Source organism: Molossus molossus, unplaced genomic scaffold, assembly GCF_014108415.1.
Source record: "Molossus molossus isolate mMolMol1 unplaced genomic scaffold, mMolMol1.p scaffold_m16_p_20, whole genome shotgun sequence".
NCBI lineage: Eukaryota > Metazoa > Chordata > Mammalia > Chiroptera > Molossidae > Molossus > Molossus molossus.
The window spans coordinates 32,807,207-32,833,166 of record NW_023425356.1 but is presented as its reverse complement, the minus strand read 5'-3'; the positions used below and the strand labels follow the sequence as shown (position 1 = coordinate 32,833,166).

The following is a 25,960-nucleotide window of genomic DNA, read 5'->3' as shown; positions in this document are numbered from 1 at the left end:
TCTACCTTTTTCTGGGGAGAGTCCTTGGCTTTTGTCAGATTTTCAAATGAGTTCAAGACAAAGAATGTCGGTTGGATAGTGCAGAATAAATACATCAAGACCGTAACGTACACTAAGAGGCAATAGCCAGACTGCCACAAGAACAGCCAGTAGGATTGTCACCAACCAGGACAAGCTAGTGAGCTGGAAGGTTGACCCTCCTCACAGTGAGTCTCCAGTGAAGACCCTGTCGATGCTTAAGACATAACGTAATCATTAAGGCTACAGAAAACAAGCAAGTAATGACCATCACTGGAGTACTCTCTGAACATTCATTTTCTAATCCTGATGTATTTGTTAAGTTTCTAGCTACATTTAAAAATAGTAGCATTATGTGTTTGTTGGGCCCTCACACAAATCTTACAGTTTACCTTGTTCTGAGACACGGGCTTTGGCAAAAACTCCATCGGTGTCACGGTGAGCCACTCAATAAGGGTGTTCATTCACCTATTTGTAAAAGAGTCAGTGATGCCAGACCCTCCCAGCCTTCTACAAACGATGGCTTGATTGGTGAACGAGAACACACTTGCACAGGTGCTTAGAGATCTGAGGAAATTACACCCTTTACACCCTCCTTATCATTACTCCTCCAGATGCACTGCTAAAGCTCAGTACATTTAGCAACACTTACAACTACTGTCTCTCAACTGCAAACTTAGAGAATTGATAAATCACCCTCATTCTATCAGATGCCTTGGACTATACAACTTGCAATTGTTTTATGGTTATTATGAACATTTCATTTTATCTCTATTGCTACTGACCCTATATAGGGTGTTCAAAGTTCCTTTATCATAAACATTTACATAACTATTATTTAATAATGGTTTTGGTCAAGGTTATTCCTCAGAGGGCAGACATCCCAAGTAGGGAGGGTAGATTACAGAACTGCTGTTAACTGTTTCCTTCCCAATAATAAGTTGTAGAAAGAGGAAAAGGACTTTGTTTCAGCTATTGCATGGCAAAAAAATAGGTGATCATTAAATATTTGTTAAATAAATTAACATAGCTTTAGAATGTTAATAATACGTGACCATAATGATTCCACTGATATCATTTTGAAATGCTAATGAACTTAATAAAGGCAGGAGTCACCAGTTAAAACCATCAGTTGGAAATGTTTACAATCTAGTAATTTGAGAATAATTTTAAAGAAGCTAGTTTCAAACACATTTTGCAGTTATTAATATTTTGTGTATGAATAATGTATCAAATGTTATCTTCTTTGTGTATTTCAAAATTGCATTTTTAATTAAAAATAACTTTTATTATATTTCTTATTACAAAAGCAATACATATTACATATTTTAGCATGATTTTATTTATCGAGGAGATAAACTTTTCTGCAGCGAAATGCATTTTTATAAATAAAAATCAATGAGCAAAAAGGTATTCAAAGAAATCCGCTGTGCTTTAACATAGTCATTATCCTTTTACAGAAGACAGATACCTAGATTCTGAAATTTTAATTTAAGGTAACACTACAGACATTAGACTTGAATGTTCAAATTACCTCAATTTCTACTAAAAAACTGACAACACAAATTACCTTACATTCTGATTAAATACATGCAAACACTAATATGGGGACTTAAAAATACCTTACATGGACGAATAAATAACTAAATAAAAAAGTATCTGATCATCAAAAGACAGTGTATGGAGATGCAGAAAGACACCTGCATCTGAGAACAGAATCATTACAGTACAGCATGTTGCGAGCAGCGAGATGAAAATCACCCGCTACAGGGCGGAGTCAGGAGCCTTTCTGAAGGCAGCTTTGCGCATGTAAAACAAGCTCCTAGTTGCTGGATGCTGAACCGCCTGCAGTCCAGCTCATCGCGTCTTCGGCAACAGCCCCGTGTCAACCACAGTATAAAAGAACCATTTGGGAAAAGCTACATCTCATTACTTTGCTTGCTACTCACCCTCTTGCCCAGCAAGTGGGCATCTGAGTGAAAGGAAAACAAGTGTAGAAAGCTAAAAACGTACCATTCTTAGAAAAATAAAAGAAATGATTTTGCTTGTAAGAGATATTCTTTGGAGCTTCCATCCTCCTTCGGGAAGTGACTTATGAACATCACATCTACAGACATGTTTGTATATTTGACAATCAGTGATCTAAGGAATAATTACCTGGCTTATCTTTCAGGGAAACCAAATGACTAATGCACTAAGGGCTTGGTCCCCCCGAACCCCCATCTGTTACGTGAGACAGAGAAACAAAAACAGAGACAACTAGCTGAGAGCCAGGCATCAGAATACCAATGGGTCTTAAAGTCACAGCCATGGCTTTCTTAAGAGACCATGTCACGGTGACCAACCCCACAGAAGGGCACCTGTTTTGAAACCAAAAGACCTCCCTGGTAGAGCTGACTCCCAGGGAACCTTCTTCACTTCTTCATGTGATGTGAATGGCACCCCGCTCTCTCCAGCCCTCATCCCCAATCACTGCAGAGACCATTGGCCCTCTTCAGCTGTGAGAGGCAGGCGGCATCAGGTAAACACAGCAGCTACCACACAACACTTAGAAGATGAGTACCCGTTTGGGGGAGCGAGCAGTCAGATCCTGCCCTCAGGGGGCCTGCAACAAGAACAACTTCCCTAAGTGGAAAGGTGAAAAGGTCGCTGCTGACAGCACTGGTCCATCAGCACAGGACAGAGGTATAAGGGAATGCGATACTGAGAAACCCTCCACTCGCCTGGCAAATCTGTTTCCAATGGATAAAAAAAAAAAAAAAGGTGAACGCTAACATAATGTAAACTGTACTCTATCCTGTTCACCGGGAATGGATGCGGACACCAGCTCATACAGCACAGAAAAGGCTTACTGGAGTTCAGCCCTCTCGCCTGGAAACAAAATGTGAAGAGGTGCATTTCATTTGCACCTTAGGTAAAAAACAGCCAGCTAGAGAGTCACGGGTGGGATGTTAAACACTGAAACAGAACGAGATGAGCCCACTTGGGCCAAACCCAGCAAAGAGATCATAGAAAACTAACCAGTTCATGCTGTTAATGTTTTGAGGCACAAGGAAGTTAAGTTTTTCAGTGTAACTGTTATTCCCATCAGGCATGAGGGGAGAAATGTGGTGATGCTTTTCCAGGCCCCATTGTGGTGGTCCCACAGGTTCAATCCCCATTTCGCTTCCTGTTCAAGCCCGGGAGGCGCTGACATCCAAGTTTTGCAGCAGATCCCAGTCCCCCACGGAGGTCTGGCTCAGCTTCCGTATCAGGAGAGTGATGGGAGAGATGCCGGAGAGAAGCATCTAGGCACAGTCAGCGAGGCCTCTGCCTAGGAGCCAGAGAGGAAGAGAAACACAGCCATTACAACATCACCTAACGGCAAACAAAGAGCAGCAGAGCAGAAGCCCTCCGCTGCTTCCCCACGGCCACCATCCCCACACCTGCACACAGACATGCGCACACCCCTTTACTCCCAGGAGTCACATAGCCTCCAGTGGCACCGTCTGGGCTCCTTTCCCAGAAAAATAGACTTTCCTTGTGCCGTGTTGGACCAGGCACTCCCTTCACACCTGGACCATAAGCTACATACCCAGAATATGAGGCAGAGGCTGTAGGGGGCCCTGTGGGAAAAGGAGAGTATGTAGGCTCCACCAGCCAAAACACCATGCCAAGAAGGTGGCATTGCAGTCAGGGGCTACTTGGCCTCTGAGGAGGGTCTCTACCGTGGCAGTTATCCCAGTCCTTTCTGAAACCAGTATCAGAACAGAAATCAATGTCTTCTCATAAACTGGGATTTGATGTTTTAGCGCGTGAGAAATTCTTCCCTCTAGAACAGTGTTTCTCAAACGTTAAGTATGCATTGGAATCACCGGGCAATCCTGTTACGATGAAGGTTCTGATTCAGTAGGCCTGGGATGAAGCCCGAGAGTCTGCGTGTCCAATGAGCTCCCAGCCCTTGTTAGAGTAATGAGGAGCAAGGCATGAGAATGTTGACAGAATTCCACCTGTATCTTCCTGTCCCAGAAGTTAAACGCCGGTTTATTCCACTGGATGTAACCTTTTTAGAAACAGGCAGGTCATATTCTAGAAGAAACAGCCCTCTAAATTCTGAGAGATCTTCAAAGTTTTTCTTTACAATAAACAGTTACATGTTAATGGAAGTTAAAGGTAACAGGTAATTCTTGTAGAGGCACCAAAAAGTACACACAACTCCTACAGAAGTTCATGTGCCTTTCATGCTGTCCTTCCCATCTTCCCCAGAAGGTGGTGGAAGAGAGCCATGCCTACACCAAGGACTCCGGTCACACTGGTAGCTGGCTTTGGTTTGTCTGCGGCTCAATCACTAGGCAGTGTGAGGCAAAATATGAGGGGTGGAGGAGGGGTGAGGGGGTAAAAAGTGTGGAGATCACAACCCAAAATACAAAACAAAAAACCCAGAAGCCTTCTGATAGGTTCAAGTTACTCAAAAATTTTATTTACCCATTCTGCACACACACACACAAAACACATTTCAAATACAGTATACACACCTTCTGGGGATCTGAGTGGCATATTTTGATATCAGTGTCACCAGATTAAATCAGAATGCTGTTCCTTCTTTCAACAAAGCTGTGCTTAGAAAATCAGCAGGACAATTCTATTGCTTGGGTTCCCAATTCAGTCCATTCCCATTCAACCCAGTAGTACTCAGCCCACTGCCAACCCCTCCAAAGGGCACAGCTGGTGATCAGTCCTTTGCTTTTGCCATAGCAAAACCCTCACCATATCAGAATGATCTAGTTACTTATACACAATTTAAAAAATGTACACAAGCAATTCAGGCACAAAAACATTGAATAGGTAAATATCGGTCATTGGTCATAGATTCCCCAGTGAAAGACTTACTGGAAAGAATACTTTGCCACCACGTAAAATCAATTTTGAATGCAAAACTACCTTTGCATTTTTACTTATTAGATCACGAATAAGTGCCAAAAGCACGGCAGACTAAAATCAGCAGCATTACCCATGGAGTGCTACATTCTATGACAGAGAAGCTGTGGGCACAGAAGGCTCGGAAACAAGTGGAAGCAAAATCCTGCCTAGAACTTGGGCGATGGATGAGATGACTTCAAGTAGAATAGCAGGTTCAGGCTTGGGCAGGCATTTTCTAGCTGAGTTTACAAAATGTCATACAAGTGATATACAACCTTCATTTTCTAAAAATAGTGAAACTGGCTGCGATTCTGAAAGAATGCCTATTAAAAATCATAATTTACAGAAATTCCCCCTAAAGAAAACATGTGGAGTGTTTACTTCCTTTCTTTGTAGGACACGCGCAACAGACAGAGAATTGCAATATTGTGCATATACTACCAACTGGTACGAATACAAAACAGTCTGACAGTCAGACTGTCAGCTTACATGACTACTAAAGCCAGTCAATCAGTTAGTGTACAGACCCTACTAGGGTCTGTCAGTCAGTCAGCATATGAACCCTACTAGGGTCCGTCCATCAGTCAGTCAGCATATGAACACTACTAGGGTCCGTCAGTCAGTCAGCATATAGACCCCGCTAGAGTCCGTCAGTCAGTCAGCATATGAACGCTACTAGGGTCCGTCAGTCAGTCAGCATATGGACCCTACTAGAGTCCATCAGTCAGTCAGCATATGAACACTACTAGGGTCCATCAGTCAGTCAGCATATGGACCTCCTAGAGTCCGTCAGTCAGTCAGCATATGAACACTACTAGGGTCTGTCAGTCAGTCAGCATATGGACCCCCTAGAGTCCGTCAGTCAGTCAGCATATGAACCCTACTAGGGTCTGTCAGTCAGTCAGCATATGAACCCTACTAGGGTCTGTCAGTCAGTCAGCATATGAACCCTACTAGGGTCTGTCAGTCAGTCAGCATATGGACCCTACTAGGGTCTGTCAGTCAGCATATAAACACTACTAGGGTCTGTCAGTCAGTCAGCATATGAACACTACTAGGGTCTGTCAGTCAGCATATGGACCCTACTAGGGTCTGTCAGTCAGTCAGCATATGAACCCTTCTAGGGTCTGTCAGTCAGTCAGCATATGAACACTACTAGGGTCTGTCAGTCAGCATGCAGATCCTTTCAGAGTCTGTCAGTCAGTTAGCATGTAGCAATTACTACCTACAATCTTCTGGTCACTATGAGTCTAAATTAAATTCCTAGACATACTTCTGATGTCTGTGTCACCTCTATGGGAAGTAAGAGATCAATCCTGCTAAGCCTGATTCAATTGTTTTATAATGTTTAAGTTAGCATGTGAAACCTACCAGAGATTGTCAGTTAGTTAGTATACAAACAAGTCAAAATGCACACTGGAACACCTAATTTATCAAATTTCTTGAAAACAACACTACCTGGCTTCTGAACTTAGCAAAGACAATGAAATGTGCATAAGACTATATAACCCAGATACAGTTCCCTCAATTTTTAGATTCTTTCTCCCTTGTCCTTTGACTACCACAAGCACCCATAAGTTTCTCTGGAACTCAGATCTGCTCACAGAAAAACCATTTAAGGACTGATTTTCAAACAGTTATATCATGTTTCTTCAAAATGCCAATATTTCTAAAGATCAAGTAGGTTATAAAGAGGAACAGCTAGAACCTCACAGGAAACACTCAACTGTTCAGTCTAGGAACACAAACATATTGTATTCCTGACTATTAACTTCTTGGGCGGGGAGGGGGACAACAACAAGAAAACCAGAGACAATGATAAGACCACCTAGCACAAAGTTTTGAAAGAGTTTTAAAATATCTTCCTATTCTGCTTTCCAACTGAATGTAAAAAAATCCCCTTTACCAAAACAAAACCAAGATAAGACAGATAATAAGTAACAGCTAAATTCAAATCTTAGGATTAGGAGATAGAAAGAGAAGCTTTTAGATTAAATCTGCTTCAGATTTCTCTCTCAAGTCTGTTACAGAATTCCTCGTTTAGCTTTAAAACAATTAGAGAAAATAGAATTGAATGTCAACTGCAATTGAAGAATGGGGCGGGGGGGACAAGAAAAATTGAATAGAGTGATGTTCCTTTCTCAATTTCCTACCAAAAGATACATTCTAAAGCCTTCACCTGTTTCTCCCATAACAAAGCTGAAGGCCTCGGCAAAAAATACCCTGGAGTCTACTTTTTCGTAGGATCTCTCACATAGACATACACACAGGAATGTGGATATACTACCAATACACAATCAAGTAAGAACGGGAGAGGACACGAAAAAAATAAAATAGGAAGCAGGACTTCTCTAAAATTTGCAGCTATTTCCATCCTGTGTTCTCCTGGCTTCTTGCTGCTGAAGCGTCTCTGGCGAGATCTTGCTCAGAAAGCTGGAGAATGCTGCAGCCCTTGCTGCTGTCAAGTTCTAACTGCTTGGGTCCTGTCTGAGAACAGTAAGACCACCCAGCTCCTTTTCTGGGCGAAGTAAACTAGCACAGCGGGTAGTGCAGAGAAGTCATTCACATGAACATCCCAGTGACCTGCGGCTGATGCTGGGGCTCAGAACAAGGTAACATAATGCTAGTTCGTTGGAAACGTCTCCTCTCACTAGGAGTATGTATCGCCCAAATCCAGTCTTTGGAGCAAAAAGTGCCCTCTCATTCATTAGCTCTGAATTACTTTCACAGCCCAGCAGGAAAAAAGATGGAATGAATGCTCATTTGGGCTAAAGATACCACCAGCCAAGAGGAGGCAACCTCCTAAAAGTGCCACCATACCTCTCCTAGACCACCCCACATGCTCACAATGGGGCAGGGAGGTGGGGCCAAGGACAAGAGAAAAGTCATGAGGAGGAATCTGTACTCCCGTGTAGTGTTCACACTTCCAGACTCAGTGCTGCTCGTTCACAAATGCTCGTTTATTATAAATTAGATGCCCTGTCTCTAAAACCACCTTCTTCAAGGCAAGCACCCTTTCTAATTCTATGTACCCTGCACCCCACTTCCACCCAGCCCAAAGCCCCACAAACCGAGGCACTAAGTATACATTATGTAAATGGCTACACAGGAAGAGCACGTCATTTCAAGCAGCATCTAGCAAGCAGCCTTTGGAAACTCACTGTGCTGTCCTATTCAAGATATAAGAATAAATAAAGGTCACAAGTCAGTTGCCTGTGATAATCTTTCTCATCCTACAGGTTTTATCTTGGGGCCTATCTCCAGGGTGCTTACAATTCCCAGCTATTACCCAAGGACGTTTATTGACACAGCGATTTGTTCCACATCACCCTGCAATGTAAATGGTTGCAGATGGGACTAGAACCTAGAATAACCCTCTAAAACACAGCAGCCTGCTCACTTCATTTAACATTATGACCTGCTCAACATCTAACTCCAGGAGGGATGCAGAATGCCTAGGTTGCTGTTCTGTTCAGGGAACTGTGATCCCAGTATTTGTTTACCCAACTTCACAGAATGGGGCTCTGACTGGAGTATGAGTTAGAATCAGCAGGGAAGCTGTTTAAACACATGTGCAGACCCCAAACCCAGAGATGCTGAGTGGACGTTAAGCCTAGAGCAGACCCAGGCATGTGTAGATTTCAGAAGTTCTAATAGGAGTCCCAATGAACACTCCTAGACAAGAACCATGACAAAGGGTCTTCTATTACCAAAAACACCATGGCAAATAGCTTCCTTGTTCTTGCTGATTACTTCTAAAAGACAAATTGATAACTTGAAGATGGGGAGAACTCTGAAAATCTCAGGAGAACTCTAGACTTGCTTCTCAGAAAAGTGCCCATATATTCATACATTTTGCATACAAATTTTGGGGGGACAAGTATGCTATCATGAGTCACCAAGGGGCTGAGAATCTCTGCTGTAAATATTTCCTGTTTAACCCTACAGAGAAAATGACAGATGTGAATAGGTAAACAGAAGCAGTGCAGAGCTAGACCCCACAGGGTCCCAAAGACTCCTCTAGATTTTTTAACTTAAAAGGGAACGTTTTTGCCCCGGCCAGTGTGGCTCAGTTGGTTGAGCATCATCCCATGCATCAAGAGGTCACTGATTTGGTTCCTGGTCAGGGCACATCCCTAGATTGTGGGCTCGATCCCTAGTAGGGGGCATGCAAGAGGCAGCCGACAGATGTTTCTCTCATCTGTGTTTCTCTCTCTCTCTCCCTTTCCCTTCCTCTCTTTCTAGAATCAATAAATAAAAAATAAAAAAAAAGAACACATTTTTTTAAAAAAAGGAGTGTTTTGAAAATTACTAGAAAGTAATAAGCAGCTCTAGTGAACTCTTCTCTGCCTTTTGATGAGCAATTCAAATACCAGTGGTATCTCCTGAATTAGTGATGACTTCTAAACAGCCCCAGAGGTTACTGGCTTGCAGAGGTCGGCAAAGCAGCTGGGAGCCACCGGAGAAAAGACAGGGCCTGCCCTCTAAGAGCCCTGTAGCAGCTAAAGATCGCCCTACCCTCCTAGACCTTACTCCACAGCTGCCAAAAGACCTGTGCCTGGCTCTCGAAGGAAAAAAGACAAACCAAGGTATTTCCCACATTCTCAGAGCCAGCTTCCCCCAGGGCATCACAGCCTTAGGACTGCTTCTCATGAAAGGGAGCAAGAACTCTTACCCTCTACCCCTTCACTAGCTCCAGAGATCTGTGGACGTTCTAAAGCCTAGGCTGACCCTTGCAGGACCTGGCTAAGAGAAAGGGAGGGGAAAAGGCAGGCTCCTCCAGTCCACGTCCACACGGGCCCACTGCGGGGAGAATCAGTGGTGCCTGGACTTCTCCCTTGCCAATCTTCCCTCCCCTGCAGACAGACACTACGGTGACAATGACATGCATCACACTGGACAGTCCAATGGGGAGATGAGGGAGAGGGAAGAAAGCAGGCAGGTAAAACTGTGAGTAAAGCACACGTTAAGAGACAAAGGGAAAGGGAAAATGGGCTTCTGTGTCCCCCTCCACCCACCCCCCATTTACCAACATAAGGACTTCAGTGATTTAGACACCAGGGCCTGAGAAGAACCAAGTGTCCTGGCCATGCTTAGCCTCCGCCCCATGTATGCTAATCACCCCAGAGGTGATCATCCCTTTTCTCCTCCAGACCACCCAACCGAGACCTGTTCTCAAACATCCAACTCGTCAACTTGCCCCTGGATGGGGAGATGTTTCACACTGCAGAACAGCTAAGGTCGGTCTGAAAACACATGGCCTCACGTTCTGTGTTAAGATTCACGGCAGGGTGGCGGGGTGGGGGCTGGAAGTTAAACGATTCCTTGGTGATTAGTGACAAGGGCAGGAGGCCGGGACTGGAGGGAAACACACAGTTACAACACCGGAATGCTGACTTGGGTCTTCGGCTGGTCGGCCCCTTCTTGCGTGTCCAGGGCACGGAGAGGGCCGAGGGGCTGGAGGGGCCGGCTCCCAACACTGTAATTTCTTGGACGCCTTACTGTATTCGAACTGGACAGAGGTGTAAAGCTGTTCCTTCTCATCCTTACAGGGGTTTGGCTCTTGGGAAAGTTGTTCTGATTAGAAACGGAGGGACACCACACAAATGAAAGCCAAGACAAAAGCTCACTCATCAAGGTATAATAATGCTTATAACCTCAACAGCTCCCTCTCCTCCTGCTCCTCTCATCAGACCTGGGCCGTGGCCTGCTCCCCTAGCCCCAGGAAGCTAAAGGGGTGCAGAGGGAGAAACTCCTTGAGCATCATACTCCAAAAAACAGGAAAGAGGAACAAAGAAAGGACGGGACTTACTTCAAATCAAACAAATTATTAGGAAAAACCTAGGAACAGAGCTACACATCTTCACCCCACCTTACGAGCTCTTCTGGATCCCACTTTCTAAAGGGAGCACTTCCTGGAAGGGGGGGGGTGCATTTTACTTCCGCCAAACACTTTGCATATTTAACTGGTTTTCCAAGAGCTTTCAAGGTCAAGACTCATAAAAGAGGTATTAATCTTCAAAAATAACAATTCCGACATCTCTTTCTCTTGGAAGTAAGCAGACTACATAGGGCGTGAGTTCTGGCTCTGTTTTCCTTTTGTACATCAGAGAAACCCCAGTGTCTCGATGCCACCGGTTCAAAGACTCAATCTGAGTGTTCATCTGCGGGAAAATACTTACAGTTGGCTTGTCACGGTGCGTGTTCACGGCCTCCACGTTGAGTTTAATGGTTTCTACTTTGCACCCTGGGGAAACAGCAGAGAGAAAAAGAGGCCTTCAGGAAAACAAGCTCAAAGGAAAATTCCTTAGTTTCAGTATGGGAAAGCATACCATAAAAGGATGCAGAGATTTCCAAATACATACATACATGCAAACATGGAAGGCACTGATGGAACTCTCCCGGTGTGCAGGGGTGATGAAGTTGAACCTCTACACACACTTCAGAGAAAATTCAAAAAGCCTGACCTTCCTCAGTCCCCACCTCCTGCCCAGCTCCTAAATGCATAGTTACCATAGGCCACAGGAGTGAGCTGGAAGATGGTGTGGAGAGGGCACCTCAAGTATGGCAGCTCGTCTGAAAGCAGAAAGACTAGGTGAGGGAAGACTCTTCGCATGGAGTAAGGTCAGGCTGGTGGAAGAAAGAATCTAAGGAGCTCATGAGTTTCTTTCCCTTAATCTAGAGTTAAACAGCTCCTCCCCTAAAGCCCAATGATCAAGACAGCCACCAGAGAAGCCACGCAAGCTACTGAGTGGCTAAGGGAGGAAATAAATCCACTGTAGATCTCTCCGTGAAGGCAAGACTAGACTAAGTGCCGCAGCCAGGACGCCAGAGGGAAGGTGGTGGCCCACTTGGGTACACCAGAGGCCAACCTGCAGGCCTCCCAGCAGGTCAGGTTGGTCAGGAAGGGAAGTGTCAGACAGGGCAGCAGCACTTCCTTCGGGCTCAACCCAGAAACATCCTACCCTGAATCCAAAGGATGGAGATGCTTCTAAGATACCACCCTCCCTGTAGCCAAAGTGACGAGCTGGGAATGTTCAACCACTGTGCTGATGCTGCCAGGAGTGTCAGCTCAAGGCTGCCCTTCAGCCAACCAGGGCTGCGGAAGGAGCTCCAGCACCGCCCTCCGCTGGGGGCTTTTGTACCAGCACAGCCGATGCAGAAACTAGTTGGCTCAGTGGCTGCTGGGCGCCCCACGCTGCTGCCTGAAGAATGTACCCCAATTTGAGTGAAAGAGGGGGAGGTCCAGTTGCCAGGAATCCCGGTGCCACCCCAAGTCCGTTCCCCTCCCATGGATGTGTCCCCCAGCCCTTCCCTCAGTGGCACCTGCGCCCTTATCCAAGAAGTAGGCCAGGAGGCAGCGCATGACAGCCTGGTGGGAGATGACGAGGACATTGCCCTGGCGCTCCAGCTCCATGATGACAGGCTCCAGCCGCTGCACCAGATCTTGGTATGACTGTGGAGGGAAGCGGGGCAGGCTGGGCGCAAGCTGGGCGCAAGCTGGCAGCCAGTCGGCGGCTGTGTCCCGAGTAAAGAGGCCACCGCTCCTGCTTCCCCAGCTGGCTTTCCTCCTGGAGGTTCAGCGACTTCACATCGCCTGTTGACTCCCCCAGCCCTTGAATCTCTTAAAAATATTCAGACCTTTCAAGGGCAACATTCAGCCTGAGAAAACTACAGGTCGAGAAGAGAAAATCTAAATTAAGCATGTTTTTTTTTTTTCTTCCAAAGGTAACGGGCAGAGAGTAAGGCAACAAGGGCCCCCTAGGGGTTTCCTGGCCCTCTGCCACACTGTGCCTTCACCTTTATGTCACGCGTCCCTGGACTACGTAGCCACTCAGACCAGGAAACAGCCCTGAAGACGATCGGAAAATCGTTCATAGCCCACATATTTACTTGGTGGGATTTAGCAAGTGGAAAGAAAAAAGAAAGTAAAAAAAGACCGTGCTGATTCTACAATACACTCGACACAGTATATCTTGTCACGCTTTTCCCTAGAGATCCTAACAAATTAGTGAGGCGTGTACTGCCTGAGCTGAATTAAAGACTGGACAGTATGACCCAAAGACAGGAGGACAAACTAAATGATGCCTTCGGTTCCCTTTCTAGACCCCCCCAAACTACATTCAGTCTAGTGTTAAAACCAAGTTAACACTCAACTCCCAGCACAGGGCTGGGCAGTCCCCCACATGAAGGGAATCTCACCTCCCCGCTAGGATATCGATACAGATATTTCTCTTGATCTCGAAGTGCAAACTCATCTGGGTACTGCTTCTCAATCTCTGCATAGGTCATCTCCTCGCACACGCCCTGCAAGGAGCCACACTGGCTTGAAGAGGCTTAGACTGACCCACGCAGCCCCGCCCAAAGAAGGAAGACAACACTGAAGAATACTAGTTTCTTACTACATGCCAGGCACTGTGCCGGGTCCTTTCATGTCCTGCAACTGATTGGCCAGGGTGTCTGGGACTGGCAGGGTGAGGGCCACTGCAGAGAGGAGGCGGCTTCTCTAGCGTAAGCTGCCACTTTCTCCTACTACTGTGGGGAATTTAAAGGTCAAGAAAAGTCAGCAGGATGAAAGGAACAGGAAGCAGGGAAGGAGAGGCGGATGAAGGGACTGGAGGATTCTTGCACAAGGCATAAAAGGGCGCAGAGGAAGAGAAGAAAATGAAATGCCTACTTTTGTGCTCAAGGACGGAGAAAGCCAAGAAAAATAATTGGGAAGGACTTTTTCAGAATAGCTGATCAAATGATTTAAGCAGAAATTAAAGAATGAGTTGTTAGCTATTTCTTTATCCCAGGAAGAAAATATACCACGTAACCAACTGGAGTTCCACTCTCCCCAGATGCCCAAACATTGGTTTGGGTCCCAACACTGGCACAGGTGTTCAAGCAGATAGGAAACCCTAGTCAGGGGTGCAATTGGTCCTACTTCCTCCCCAAACCAGTCACAGTTCACAGTTTCCGTTTCCTCAAAGTTTCTACTTGGTGGTTCTAGTTTTTAGATAAAACAGCCCACACTGTGACTTCTGAGAGTCCCCGCCTGAATGGGAGACTGTACTGGCCGTCAAAGCTTGCAACTCACAGCATCGATCTCGTTCAGAATCTTCCACTGCTCATAGGTCACCCCCAGGGATTCAGCAGTCTGGATGGTCCTCTTCAACTGGCTTGTCCACACTTTGAGATCTGCTATCTCCTGTTCCTCCAGAAACTTCCTTAGAGCTTGGGCAAACTGGGGTTTGAAATAAGAATTTTACAAGAAAACACACACACCTGCTAACTCTGCCTATATGGGCCAACGTGCATGACCATGTTCAAAATCTGAAAGGTGCTACGCGCAACACACCCAAGAGGAACCCGGCTTCAGCTGAAGCACCCTGTACTCTGCTAAGCACACAAGTTGCACCCAATAAATATCTGATGCCCGAAGAACCACAGCAGAAATGGTTCCAAGTTATCCGCACTTCAATGCAGAGCTAGAATCAGTGAACAAGAAAACGCCTTTAGAATTCGCTTGACCATCTGCCTAAGCCCCAGTGGGATTTAAGAAAAAGTAAGGGGATAAGAAGATGACCCCCACTATGCCCTCTAACTCTAAGCCCAGGAAATCCAGCCTGCAGGCTAACCACTCACCTGTTTTCCCCGCACCGAGAGGCCCGAGTCGCCCCCAATCTTCCCCACGAGATTGAAGTCGCTCTCCCCGTGCCGGCAGAGGTAAATGGTGCGGGGGTGGACGTGGATATTCATGAGGTAGTAGACTATCTTGCTCTGGATGTAGTCCTGCACTCTGTTCACTAGAAATCGCTGGCCCACATTTATCACCTTGATGAACGAAAGATCCCTAAAATAGAAGGGGGAAAACATCCCCTGGGTATGAAAATCTGGTAACAGTCGCAGGGGGAGGATGTCAGACACCCCAGGCTCACAGCAGCTCTTCCTCCTCTCCTGTAGGAGCCCCACTCACCTCTAAGGGGCAGAATGGTAAGAGCTGGACTGCTCCCCAGAACCAAGATGAAGTAAGATCTCCCGAACCTCTGGTCAGTCCCTCAGTGCCTATACTGTGCCATGCAACGTAGTAAGTGTGATAAACAGAATCAGGCTTCCCCTCAGGGGAAGGTTTTGCTAACCTTGAACCTGGGTGAGAAGCACAGTTCCCATCTGACATTTTGCTACAGCTTCTATACCTCACACACATCAAGTTAACCTGTACCGTATTCCACTCCGCAGATAGACACTGTCATAGGAATGACAGCCAGCACTGATCACACATTTCTCTAAGCCAGGCGTGTTCCTGAGGACTCGGTATGTATCATTTATGTACATAATGTTATATATGTTATAACTTATATATAACAGATAACATGTTACATATATATATACACATGTATACTGTTTTGTATTGTTATATTATATATGTAATTATGCATATATACATATTAATATATGTTATTTAACATATATACACATACACTTTAAAATTGATCAAAAACTGATGACACATGTCTAAGGGGTGTCCTAGTTCAAAACTACTGCTCTAGAGCAGTGCTTCTCAACCAAGGGTGACTTTGCTCCCCAGGGACATTTGGCGATGTCAGGAAACATTTTAGGTTGTCACAGGTTGAGAGTGTTACTGGTATCTAGTGAACAGAGGGCAGGGATGCTGCTAAATATCCTATAATACACAAGACAACCGCTTACTACACAGAATTATCTGGTTCAAAATGTCAATAAGGCTGAGGTTGAGAAATCTTGCTCTAGAGGATAGAGAAAAAGAATTGACAATTACAAAAAAAAAACAAAAAAAACACTTCACTGTTCAAGTACAAGATGCAACCCACACAGAAGCCACAAATCCATACCTTATTTCTCTGGCGTGATATAAACATTATGGGTCTGGAATGTCAGAAGGAAGTTTCAGAACAGAGAAAGAATCTTTTCTCAAATGAGACCCCTATTTATGCCCTTTGAACTGTGGCCTTAAACCTTACTTGTCATAGTTGTCTGGGTCAAGGGGTTGATAGGTGACTTTGTAGCACTCAATTCTCTTTAGGAAGTCCTCCATCACGTTCTCCCTGTTCCTTTCAGGGTAATCAGGGCTTGACACCTTTACTTCCTGGAATCACAGAAGAGCAGGACCTAGTCAGAGGTCTGCCTTCAATAGCCCTCCAGCAAATCGCCACTGCTAAATAAAGAAAAAGGAAGTCCACAGAAGTGGCCTTTCACTGGAGCGCTGGCAATCCCCATTCACCGAGCACCACCCCCACACAGTCCTATGATCCTGGCAACCCAGATGGGAAAGACAACTGAGGAGTCATGTGCCTGCCCTTGGCTGAAGGACAGTGGCAGTCATGAAGCAGAGCTGCTCCTGAGCCCCAATTCCTTCATGGACCTTCCTGGGAAACTAGAATGTGCTTCAGTTTCTCCCCACATTTAGTTTAGGGTGTAGAATAGGGTGCTTGATTTGATTTATGCCTGACTTGCCAGATGCCTCTTCCTTAGATGGTCCTAAGTTCCCACGTTGCTGGGAGACACCATCATGATACCATGCATGGATGTCTACTCGGCACAGCACAACCCAACCAATGGGCACTGGTTTATTGCTGTGACCATTAGACAATTGCTGGGCAGATGATCTTCCTAGAGGGTGGCCTTGACAGATAATGAAAAGTCTGGTATCTTCTAAAAATACATCTAGGTCTCAGCATCCAGCTAATACCCAGAACGTGGGGCCAGGAATCCTACAGTCTAAGTCTTGATCTCCATTCAACATCAAATTCTTATTTTATTCCTCAAAGCCTCGGTTTCCTCTCCTAAGAGTGTGGAAGTACAAAATGGTGGTCTGGCAGATAAAACAGATCAGTCAGTGATGTTAAACATGTCTATTTCTTTCTTTCATTACCTAGTTGACTCTCCCCCACCCCCCACCCTCCAGCCCCACACACGAGGCACAAAGGATAAAGAGGTGGTGGTACGCAGGGGTATCACCCACCAGGATGTTGGCAGCGATGACATCGGGATCATCACAGACAGATTCCACAAAGAACACCTTCCAGAAAAAGAAGGCAATGATAAATGGGTCAAAATTGGCCAGGCTGTTCATGAAGAGCCTGTGCCCATAACTGCCCCACCCCAGCCACCACATCTCCCAGGATTTTCTTTCATAAAAGTGCCTGCAAGGCCTCTTCATTTAAAAATAACTCTTGCCACATCTGCAGGAACTCAGACATACAAGCTAAGGGTCTGAGAAAGGACATGCATGAAAACACTCAAGGATTAGAGGGCTTGCCCCCAGAGGAGAGGCTCAGATATCCAATCTTGTCCTCACTCACCAGAGCCAAACATATCCGAATGTTCCTTCTCACTGCCCACCTCCACTTACCCCTTTTCCTCCAGCATGGAGTCAGCTCCTACCTTGAAGGAATTCTCCTTGGCAAAGTCCAGAATCATGTCTCTCCTCTCCCTAGTTGTATTGGTGGCATCAAACACCTGGAAAGAGAGGCCACAAGGTAGATGAGTGGGGAGCGAGAAGTGGAATCCCACCAAGGGGGACCCAAGGTGGGGCTGTGCAGCTGTGAAAGGGCAGAGGCAGGTAAAACTTACCGCAATCTGCCCACTGTCCTCGGTGAGATAGACCTTAACGTCTTCCAGTGCCACCACAGCACACTGTCTGCCACGAGAGGAGAGGAAATCAGTACGAGGAGCGCGGCGGGACTGAGAGCAGGCATAGCCAGAGACATGAGCAGTTGGGTTGCTAGAGGAGTCAAGTCCCTTCCTGCTTGGTTTTCTCACTAATCAAAAATGTCTCCAACTAGACCTTTCAACTTCCCCACTGAGATTTTTACATCATCCGATAACGTTCCCTTTCCCCCACCCACGCATATACCTTATCTCTCTGTAGGTGTAACCTACAAACATACATGCCTCTCCCTGAGCCCTGTTCTACCCACACAAGCCCAAAGTGACCTATCCAGAAAATAAATTCCACTCAAAATCCCCACAGGATAGTGAAGGGAAAACTAAGCCCCAGCAGAGTCTGTGTCTGGAGACTCTATCAGTCCAGAACTGCTCTCATGATGGCCGAGAAAGAGCTGGCCCAGAGGTCAGGCCTAAGAAGACTCACTTGCGAATCTTCATGGCTTCCTCATTGTCGTGCCGGAAGAAGTCATAGGACTTATAGGACTTGACTGCTTCACGCCGATATACCCCAAGATTAAACACTGGAGAAGACACCAACAACCTTCAGCAGTGAAACAACACTGTGGACCCACCAAAGGGGACATCCTGGTCTAATGGCAGAGGGGCCAAGAGGATAAAGAAAAGCACCAAGGTATGTTGGGAACAATACCAGAGTAAGAGTCAGATTAGGTTCGAGTTCACATTAGACCTTGGGCTAGTCTTCAACTGTCTCAGTTTCAACTTCCTCAACCACTTCTGCTATTTCACAAGGGTACTGTTAGGATTAAACAAGATGATATATATGTAAGGGCTTTGAAAATGTATACTATCAAAGGCCTTCCCTCAAGGTCAGGAGGCAACAAGTCTGTGAACAGAAAATAAATTCAGCAAATCCAGAAGCAACCACTATTTCTGCCAGAGCACCCTGTAACCTTGATGCCGGGAAGAAGAAATCCCCCAGAGGCCTGTGAGATGAAGGAAATGACCATTTCCCTTCCCAAAGACAAAATGACCTGCACCTACCTTTGGTGGGCACCCCAATCCAGTTGAGGTAGCGTGTGAGTTTCTTGGCCACATAGGTTTTGCCCCGGGCTGGCAAGCCAATCATAACAATGAGAGTCGGGGAGTTGGTCATGTAGGACGCCCATGCTAGAGTGGAATGAAACAGAATAGAACTAAATAACTAGGGGCCAAGTAAGATTCATGTACAGGGTTAGCAACTCCGAAGTTATAATGTTGTTTAATCCTCAAAAACCTCAGTGAGGCAAGGGTCCAGGAAGACTAGGAAGGCAAACTGAAGAGTTACTAGGCAAACCCTCCTGAAAGAGTTAAAGGGTCATGTAGACTTTCAGAAAGTCCCCCGAAGAAGACTTTTTCCCACATGCCCAAGGTCTTCATAGAGGTACCCAAGGTGGAAAGAGTTAGAAAGACAGTAGCCATAGCACCTTGCTTAACACAAGAATGATATAGCTGTGAAGCAGGGTCTTGTGTCTGGAGACACTACCGGTCCAGAACTGAGCGGGCGCCTACAATAGGTCCAACAGTGTCTGGGCTGTGTCTCACCTATCCCTTCAGAACTATGGGCAAGAATTAACTGGCCCATCACAAAAAGAGCCTGGCTTTGAGGTTTTTTTGTTTTGTTTTGTTTTGTCTTTGGCCTTGCAGTCAAGACATGAGCTTAAGCCAGAATTTCTAAACCCAGTCAGATTTAGACTGCAGAAAGCCTACTTGACACAGGTCTTACTAGACCTCAGGAAACTTCAGTAAAGCTTAGCCCACAAGGGTATGGCGGCCAGCCTGCCTCAGTGGCCCATGTGAAAGCAAGACAATTTAGAAGCTGGAACAGTCATTGGTCTACCCTTTCTTAGGAAACTTATTTTAGGAATACTCATTTACAGACATAGATCTCACTGGATGGGTGGGGCGAACTAAATGTTCAGGATCAGCCTGGTGACTTGCCCATGGACACACAATAAGACATGGGAAGAGCTGGCACTGGAGTCCAGATCTTGTGCTTCCTCCATAGCTTTTCTCCATGAAAAGAGCCTGTGATTTCTCATCAGCTTGCTTAGAGGGTCTGGCTCCTCTCTGCCCATCCTGCTACAGAGGAGTGGTGGGTGAGGGCCCCATACTGCTGCCAGCCACTCTCCTAGGGCCAAGACCAAACGTCATCTGGGAGGCTCTAGCTCTGTGGCTCCTCTAAGGGCACACAGACCGGAGAGGGAAAGAACCACCTTCACGTCTCAGCACTGCTTTCCAGAGGGTGCCCTGCAAATTGTTGCCGCTGCTCTACCCAGGGGCAAGGTGGCTGTTTAAGGCTAAGAAACAAATCTATAAAATTGGGGTACCTGGATGGAAGTCATCTTTTATCTTTTGGGAAAGAATGTAAAAAGATGATCTCAATGGAGAAGTGGGCAGAAGGGACTGGGTAGAGAACAGACCTCAGAAGGAAGAGAGTTTCCTAGAGGTGTGTGGCAAGAAGTACTCAAGCCAAAGGGTGGCTCAAGTAGTAAGGGAGGGGTAGACTCAGGGTCAGAGGGCTTCGCCCATGGAAAATTCCTGGGCCTGGGCACCAGAAGTGATTTTCATCTCTCACCAAATCTGGGGCACAAAGGCAAAGGAAGTCACTCAGCAGCCTCAGCTGATGTTAATCCCCGACTTCTGGCCCCTGACAGGCAGATCTATCTACCTGGGATCAGCTGCCCCAGGGTTTCAGCATTTAAATCCTACTGAGTCTTCACTTTCTCCAGCTCAGTGCCTCACTCTTCTCAATCCCACATGATCTGGCTCATTACCTGCATTTCTAGGCCCGCTTTGTCTACATTTTCCAGCCCATTAGGCACTTCCCCAAAGGTCCTGTTACACTCCCTACTGCTGAAAATAAACTGATACTTGGGAGCTGCTCTGAAGCCAAAGAGGGAACCAGCTGCTCTGTGTAAACTAAACTGGACAGAGAGGGCTCAGAACAAAAGAAAACACAAGGCACTAATGTCTCCCCACAGTGCCCCCAGCACCGCACCTCCTGCCTCTGATCACAGTGTACCTACACACATCTGCGCAACCAGGGCTTCTCATTCCGGGGAGTACAAAACGGAACCACACTTCCTATCTCAAATTGCCACATTAACAGAATGAGGAACATATTGTCCTGCCTGTTGAAAAAGCAAAACCACTACCACCTGCTTAATTTCAATAGTAGATACTTCATGCTGATTAATTTCAGAGATAATGTAATATACCCCTTGGAATATACTGGAAAGCTGTTTCAATCTTGAAATTCCCTTCTATCTTCTTTACACAAGGTTTAACTCAGTTTCTCAATCTGAAACTTATTTTCCCTTCATGAACACACTCAGAGGAAATGAGAGTCTGATAACTTCTCTCCTATAGACAGAAAAACTCGAGCTCAGAAAAGTAAAGAGCATGGCCCACAGAAGAAAGTCAAGGTCAGGGCTCTGATCAGCCTCCTAGTTTCATGACCACCCACTCAGTCCCAGCCACCAGCTCTCAACAGCACCTGACAAATGGAGCCATGTGGAAAGTACAACTATGCTTCCTTGTAAATCCTGAAGGGTGGTATAAAGGCTAGTGGTTCCCAGCCTTTTCGTGATCAAGGTCATCTTCACTATTTGTTCTAAGTAGACTCAACATTTTTTAAATATGTTGCCCATTAAAGTGTGTTTCATTAGAAATATCTTCTTTTTATTCATCAGAAGTCATAAAACTGCCAATAATCTATTTGACTGATAGGCATGAAATATCAAGTTCTGCAGCCAAACACTAAGAAAGTTAATGGTTCGTTCATCAGTGCAGCTATAGTTAATAATGCCCAATTACCGTCAACAACTTTAAAATGTTAAAACAGTTTACAATACAGAACTTTAAGGAACATTACAGAATGCTGATCAACATTTTAAATATATCTATCTTTCCTTCTATATTTCTGTAGAAAAGTTGCTAGCACAAACATGCAAAGGTGTGTGTGAGAATGCTCACTGCGGTATTGTTTGTGATAGTGGAAAACTGGAAACAGAAATGTCCATCAATGGAGACTGACATATTGATACAATGCAATACTGTGCAGAATGAGGTCAATCTGGACTCACTGACATGGAGAAATAAAAGTCCAAGATATAGTTACGTTTAAAAAGGGTGGATAATGGCAGCAGAAGCAAGTGTGTACAGCATGAATCTCTTTTCTTTAATAGTATGTGCCAGAATAAGAAAGAATCAAACCTAACAGGGACAGGAGAAATTGTAAGAGATATTTTCCTTTTCACTTTCTTTCTGGATTGTTTGACTATTTAATGAACATATATTGCTTTTGTAATTAGAGAAATGTTCCAGACCTAATCAAAATATTAAAGAATAGACAAAACAAAGAAAGCAAAGCAAACAGACCTCTCCCCCTACACACTCCTGCTTTTTCATAGAGCCCTGACAGCAGTCATCTGAGCACCTTACAGGCACTTCAGCCATCACCACTCCCCTTCACACCATCCCTGGAGCAGCTGAAGTTCCAGTAAGGTTCCTTTTGGGGGTTTTGGTTCCCAAAAGTAATCCTTCAATCCTCCAGCTCAGTCACTTCACAGAGTCGAAGTCAACCAACACAGGTGTAATTAGCAGCAAGGGGATAATGGCTCAGCTATTAATAAAGTAACTGCTGGGTGTGAACACTGAGAAGCCAGAGGAGCCTATTGCAACATACAGGCAAACAACAGAGAAAAAGGAAATGAAAACATAGTCTTATAACTGTGTAACAGTCTTACAGTCCAACCGGAAGGGGAGAAGAGATGGGGTCAATGAAGGACAATGGCTTTAGGACAACCCAAATGTTTTCAGTGGGGCAGAGGATGGAGCTGGAAAGGAGTATCAGAGCCCAAACCAGGAATTAGAATCCAGAGAACTAGAGACCTGGAATTAGTTTCCTTGGCTAATCAAAAGTCTTCAAAGCAGAAAAATTGCATGAGAGTCAGGAAGGCAGGTAGGAAATTCCTTTGGAGGAAAAAGCAGAGCTGAGACTGACACTGGGCATTGTGTAGGGTCAGAGACTCCCACAACTACAAACTCCCTCCCCACAAATACCAGCTCTCTGCTCCCTGTTGAATTAGGTGCACCTCTGTTTAAGATGTGGAGCTATACCCCAAAATCTGGGTTACAATATTGTCAAACTAGAAGAGAAAACAGCCTGGCTGGTGTGGCTCAGTTGGCTGAGTACTGTCCCATGCACTAAGAGGTTGCTGGTTCAATTCCTGGTCAGGACACATGATGGGTTACGGGTTTGATCCCCGGTGGGGGAAGAGCAGGAGGCAGCCAATCGATGTTTCTCTCTCATCGATGTTTCTATCTCTTTCTCCCTCTCCCTTCCTATCTAAAAATAAAAACATATTTATTTTAATAGAGGAGAAAACATACTTTACTGAAAATATAATTCTTAACAGGGTTCTTTTAAGTAGAGAGCTCCCAGCACAGCATTTAGACTACAATTCAATTTATACATAATGTTTCAAAAATAAACACAACATGCAAATAGAGTCGCCAATGAAAATAATATACCTGGCTATGTGCCCAACACTCTGCCACGTGCTTTCCTATATTTACTCATTTATTTCTCACATCAGTCTGGGGAGAGACACTGTTAGTATATCAAATTTATAAAGGGGATAAGCAACTTGTTCAAGGGCATACAGCTAGGAAGTATAAAATCCCAGATTCAAACCCAGGCAGTCTGACTCTAGAGGCTGCACTAAAACATCACACTATACTAGTTATCTCCCATGGGGTATTTGCCCTCAGTACCTAGCTTCCTGCTCTATGATTATGTACCTTAATCATAGAGGTACACCAACCCCAGTATCACATCCAAACAACCTGCCTCTGCTACAGCCCAAATCCCAGCAAGCCCCATCAGTGCCAGGTGAAGAGATTATCAACATTAATCTGAGACTGAAAAGGGCATGACATCAAGGTCAAGACTCTGGGGAAAGCTTGAACATGTGATGATTCCAGGTCTTATGCTGCTCGGCTGTTTCCACCTATCAATATATATAACCACTGAAGTGAGAAGAACTGATGGATAGGGTTCCAAAGGAAAATGCTGTCTGGAAGCAGGGGGAAGGGCTGGCATTCCCTTAGATTCCCCAAGACATCTGGGGCCCAGTGGCCCGGGACTTTCTGGACCACGCTATGCACTGTTGAGGTCTATAATGGTACTTAAGACTGCAGATGCTTCATCTCCCTGCAATCCTACTTGCCATCTCTGTCTAAAAGGACTAGCATTAAAAACTCCTGTGAAACCTGTCCCTGAAGAATGAACTTGTAGGAAAACACAGTTTGTTGCCAAGTTCAAAGGCTAAACCTGTGAGAAACCAAGGTTCCCAAGATGCAGTGAAAAAAGTCAAATGTCAGAGATGATTCCACGGAGCGCTGTAGAAATGAGCTACTGCCTTCTACCTGTGATTTCTGTAGTGAGCAGCACCCTCACAAAATGCAGCCCAAGAACCAAAAGGAAACTGTTAACCAAAAGGAAACTTAACAGCCCCAAGTAATGCCTGCACACTGCCACTCTGTCTTCCTCACAGTGTGTACTACCAATGCTTGCCCTAATTTTTAACATCAAGTGTGCAGATACACCAAGGAGACATAGATTCAGTTAAAGAAAGCAATAAGAAAATGCTGGGCTATATCAGTAGTTTAGCCCCAAGGACAGACATTTCACTGAATCTACTTTTTTCAGCCTACTTTTTTTTGAGACTTTGTTTTAAATTCCCATGTCAAAGAATTACTTCGCACTCCCACAGCAAAGTCTAGGGTTACAACTCTATTGCCAAGATAAAATTCTGGGAGAGAGCAACCTTTTGTTTTGCCAGAACTTACAACATTTCTTCTCTGATATTCGAAGATTTGAGGCTTTGGTTTCATAGCTGCTATTTGATTCTGAAGAAGATGTATTATTCCCAGACATGGCGACTCTTCAGGAGATGTCTAGAAGGGACAAAAGAAATGTAAGGAAGGGAAAGAAGAAAACATCCTTCAAAACACTCAGTGAAGAGGATCACTGTGGTAAAAGTAAAAACACCCTTGGCCAAGAGTTAAGTCCAGCCTTCCTTCTCCCAGCTAATAGCTACATGACCTAGGATAAAGCATAAGCCCAGAGCCCTCTGCTTCTTCATCTATGTAAAAATAGAGCACTAGAGCCTTGCATTTATAATGCTGACTTGGGAGTGACATTCATATATATTATCTCCCTCAATCCTTCCAATAAGCCTGTAATAAAGCAGATTTTGCTGCCATTATTACTTCTTCCCATTTACAGACTGAAAACTGGGGTCAATCAAATTAAGTGGCTTATCCGATTCCTTCCTAACCTCAAAGTCTAGTTTAAGAATCTGGGAAGAGTAGTGGCAGCAGTTTGAGGGTGGGGTGGTTGCAAACAGATAAAGTTCATTATCACAAAGAAATGGCAATCCAATGGTACCATTCAGTCCTGAAAAAAAAAAAAAAGAGAAAGTGGGAAAATATCAATCATGTTTCCTGAAGGAAAAATTGTAACTGGACACCCCATTCCTAGCACGTCACCATGTCTCCTCTGGTGTCTCTTATTCTCAAGCCCTTGCTCTGCACTGTCTCCCCATCTACCCCAGGGACAAAGTCTATAGAAGGAACACTGGGACACAAAGAGGTGGAAAATGACTTCCTCAAGGTCACCTATAGGATAACGGTAAAGTCCTGACTCAACTGGGGTGGGAAAGCCCGGAGCTCACTCCCCAAACCCAGCCAAGTAACTCGTGAGGAAGGAAGGTCCTATTGCTTTAAGGACCTCGCACTGTTCTTCCACTGACCACGCAAATCCTCCAACCCAAACACCAGCTGCGATTCTATGTCCCTGAATGTCTGCACTCCGGGCTACGTTTGGGGGCCGGCACGTCCCCGAAACAGCAAGGCACCATCGTCTCGCACCTCATCCGGGTGTCCGCAGCCCCCCTCCTCCCGCCCTCCCAGGCTCTTCCAGGCGCAGTACAGCTGTCGCTCACCCTGGGATCCCTAAGGTCCCTCCCGGCAGTGGCCCCGGCACTTCCCCGGTGAGCGGCAGGGACTAGTCAACTGACTGTGGCCCGGGGGCCCCACACCAGTCGCTAGCAATTCAAGTGTCCCAGCCTGACTCCGCCCACCCCCACGTTGGTCCTCACCTGGAGAGAAACATCGACCAATCCAGCGCCCGCAGACTTAAGGGGGCGGGGCTCAAATAGGAATCGCTGACGCAAGCTCCTGAAGGAGGACGTAACTGTGAAGGGGATAGAGCGCAAGCTCCCAAGTTCCCCAGCACTGTGCAGGTTGGTTGCATCGTTGCTTGGCAACTAATAAGGCTGGG

The 25,960-nt window shown here is 45.5% G+C and overlaps 1 protein-coding gene across 11 annotated transcripts; it reads right to left on the bottom strand.

Moving 5' to 3' along the window:
* Positions 1–1,357: 1,357 nt before the first annotated feature.
* Positions 1,358–25,863, bottom strand: PFKFB2 (6-phosphofructo-2-kinase/fructose-2,6-biphosphatase 2). Of its 11 annotated transcripts, none has more exons than XM_036273405.1 (15): positions 25,623–25,768; positions 24,466–24,573; positions 18,613–18,738; positions 18,035–18,131; positions 17,515–17,581; positions 17,326–17,400; positions 16,904–16,960; positions 15,903–16,027; positions 14,548–14,755; positions 14,000–14,146; positions 13,120–13,224; positions 12,244–12,373; positions 11,431–11,493; positions 11,100–11,164; positions 1,358–3,331 (listed from the first exon to the last, which is right to left on the bottom strand). In XM_036273405.1, the coding sequence occupies exons 2-15, from the start codon at positions 24,551–24,553 to the stop codon at positions 3,269–3,271; spliced, it is 1,416 nt and encodes a 471-aa protein (XP_036129298.1). In that variant the 5' UTR covers positions 24,554–24,573; positions 25,623–25,768; the 3' UTR covers positions 1,358–3,268. The 11 variants fall into 11 exon arrangements, with proteins under 11 accessions (XP_036129298.1, XP_036129292.1, XP_036129291.1 ...); XM_036273399.1 differs by lacking the exons at positions 1,358–3,331; positions 25,623–25,768 and adding exons at positions 9,133–10,494; positions 25,779–25,863; XM_036273398.1 differs by lacking the exon at positions 1,358–3,331 and adding an exon at positions 9,133–10,494.
* Positions 25,864–25,960: the final 97 nt, after the last annotated feature.

Bases quoted from the DNA above. Each gene is read 5' to 3' on its own strand.
- PFKFB2 (XM_036273399.1), bottom strand. From the start codon at position 24,553: ATGTCTGGGAATAATACATCTTCTTCAGAATCAAATAGCAGCTATGAA. The intron at 13,225-13,999 runs GTGAGTTGCAAG...GGCTCCTTGCAG, and splicing joins TTCTGAACGAGATCGATGCT to GGCGTGTGCGAGGAGATGAC. The intron at 10,495-11,099 runs GTAAGTATTTTC...GTTTCTAATCAG, and splicing joins CGCACCGTGACAAGCCAACT to AACAACTTTCCCAAGAGCCA.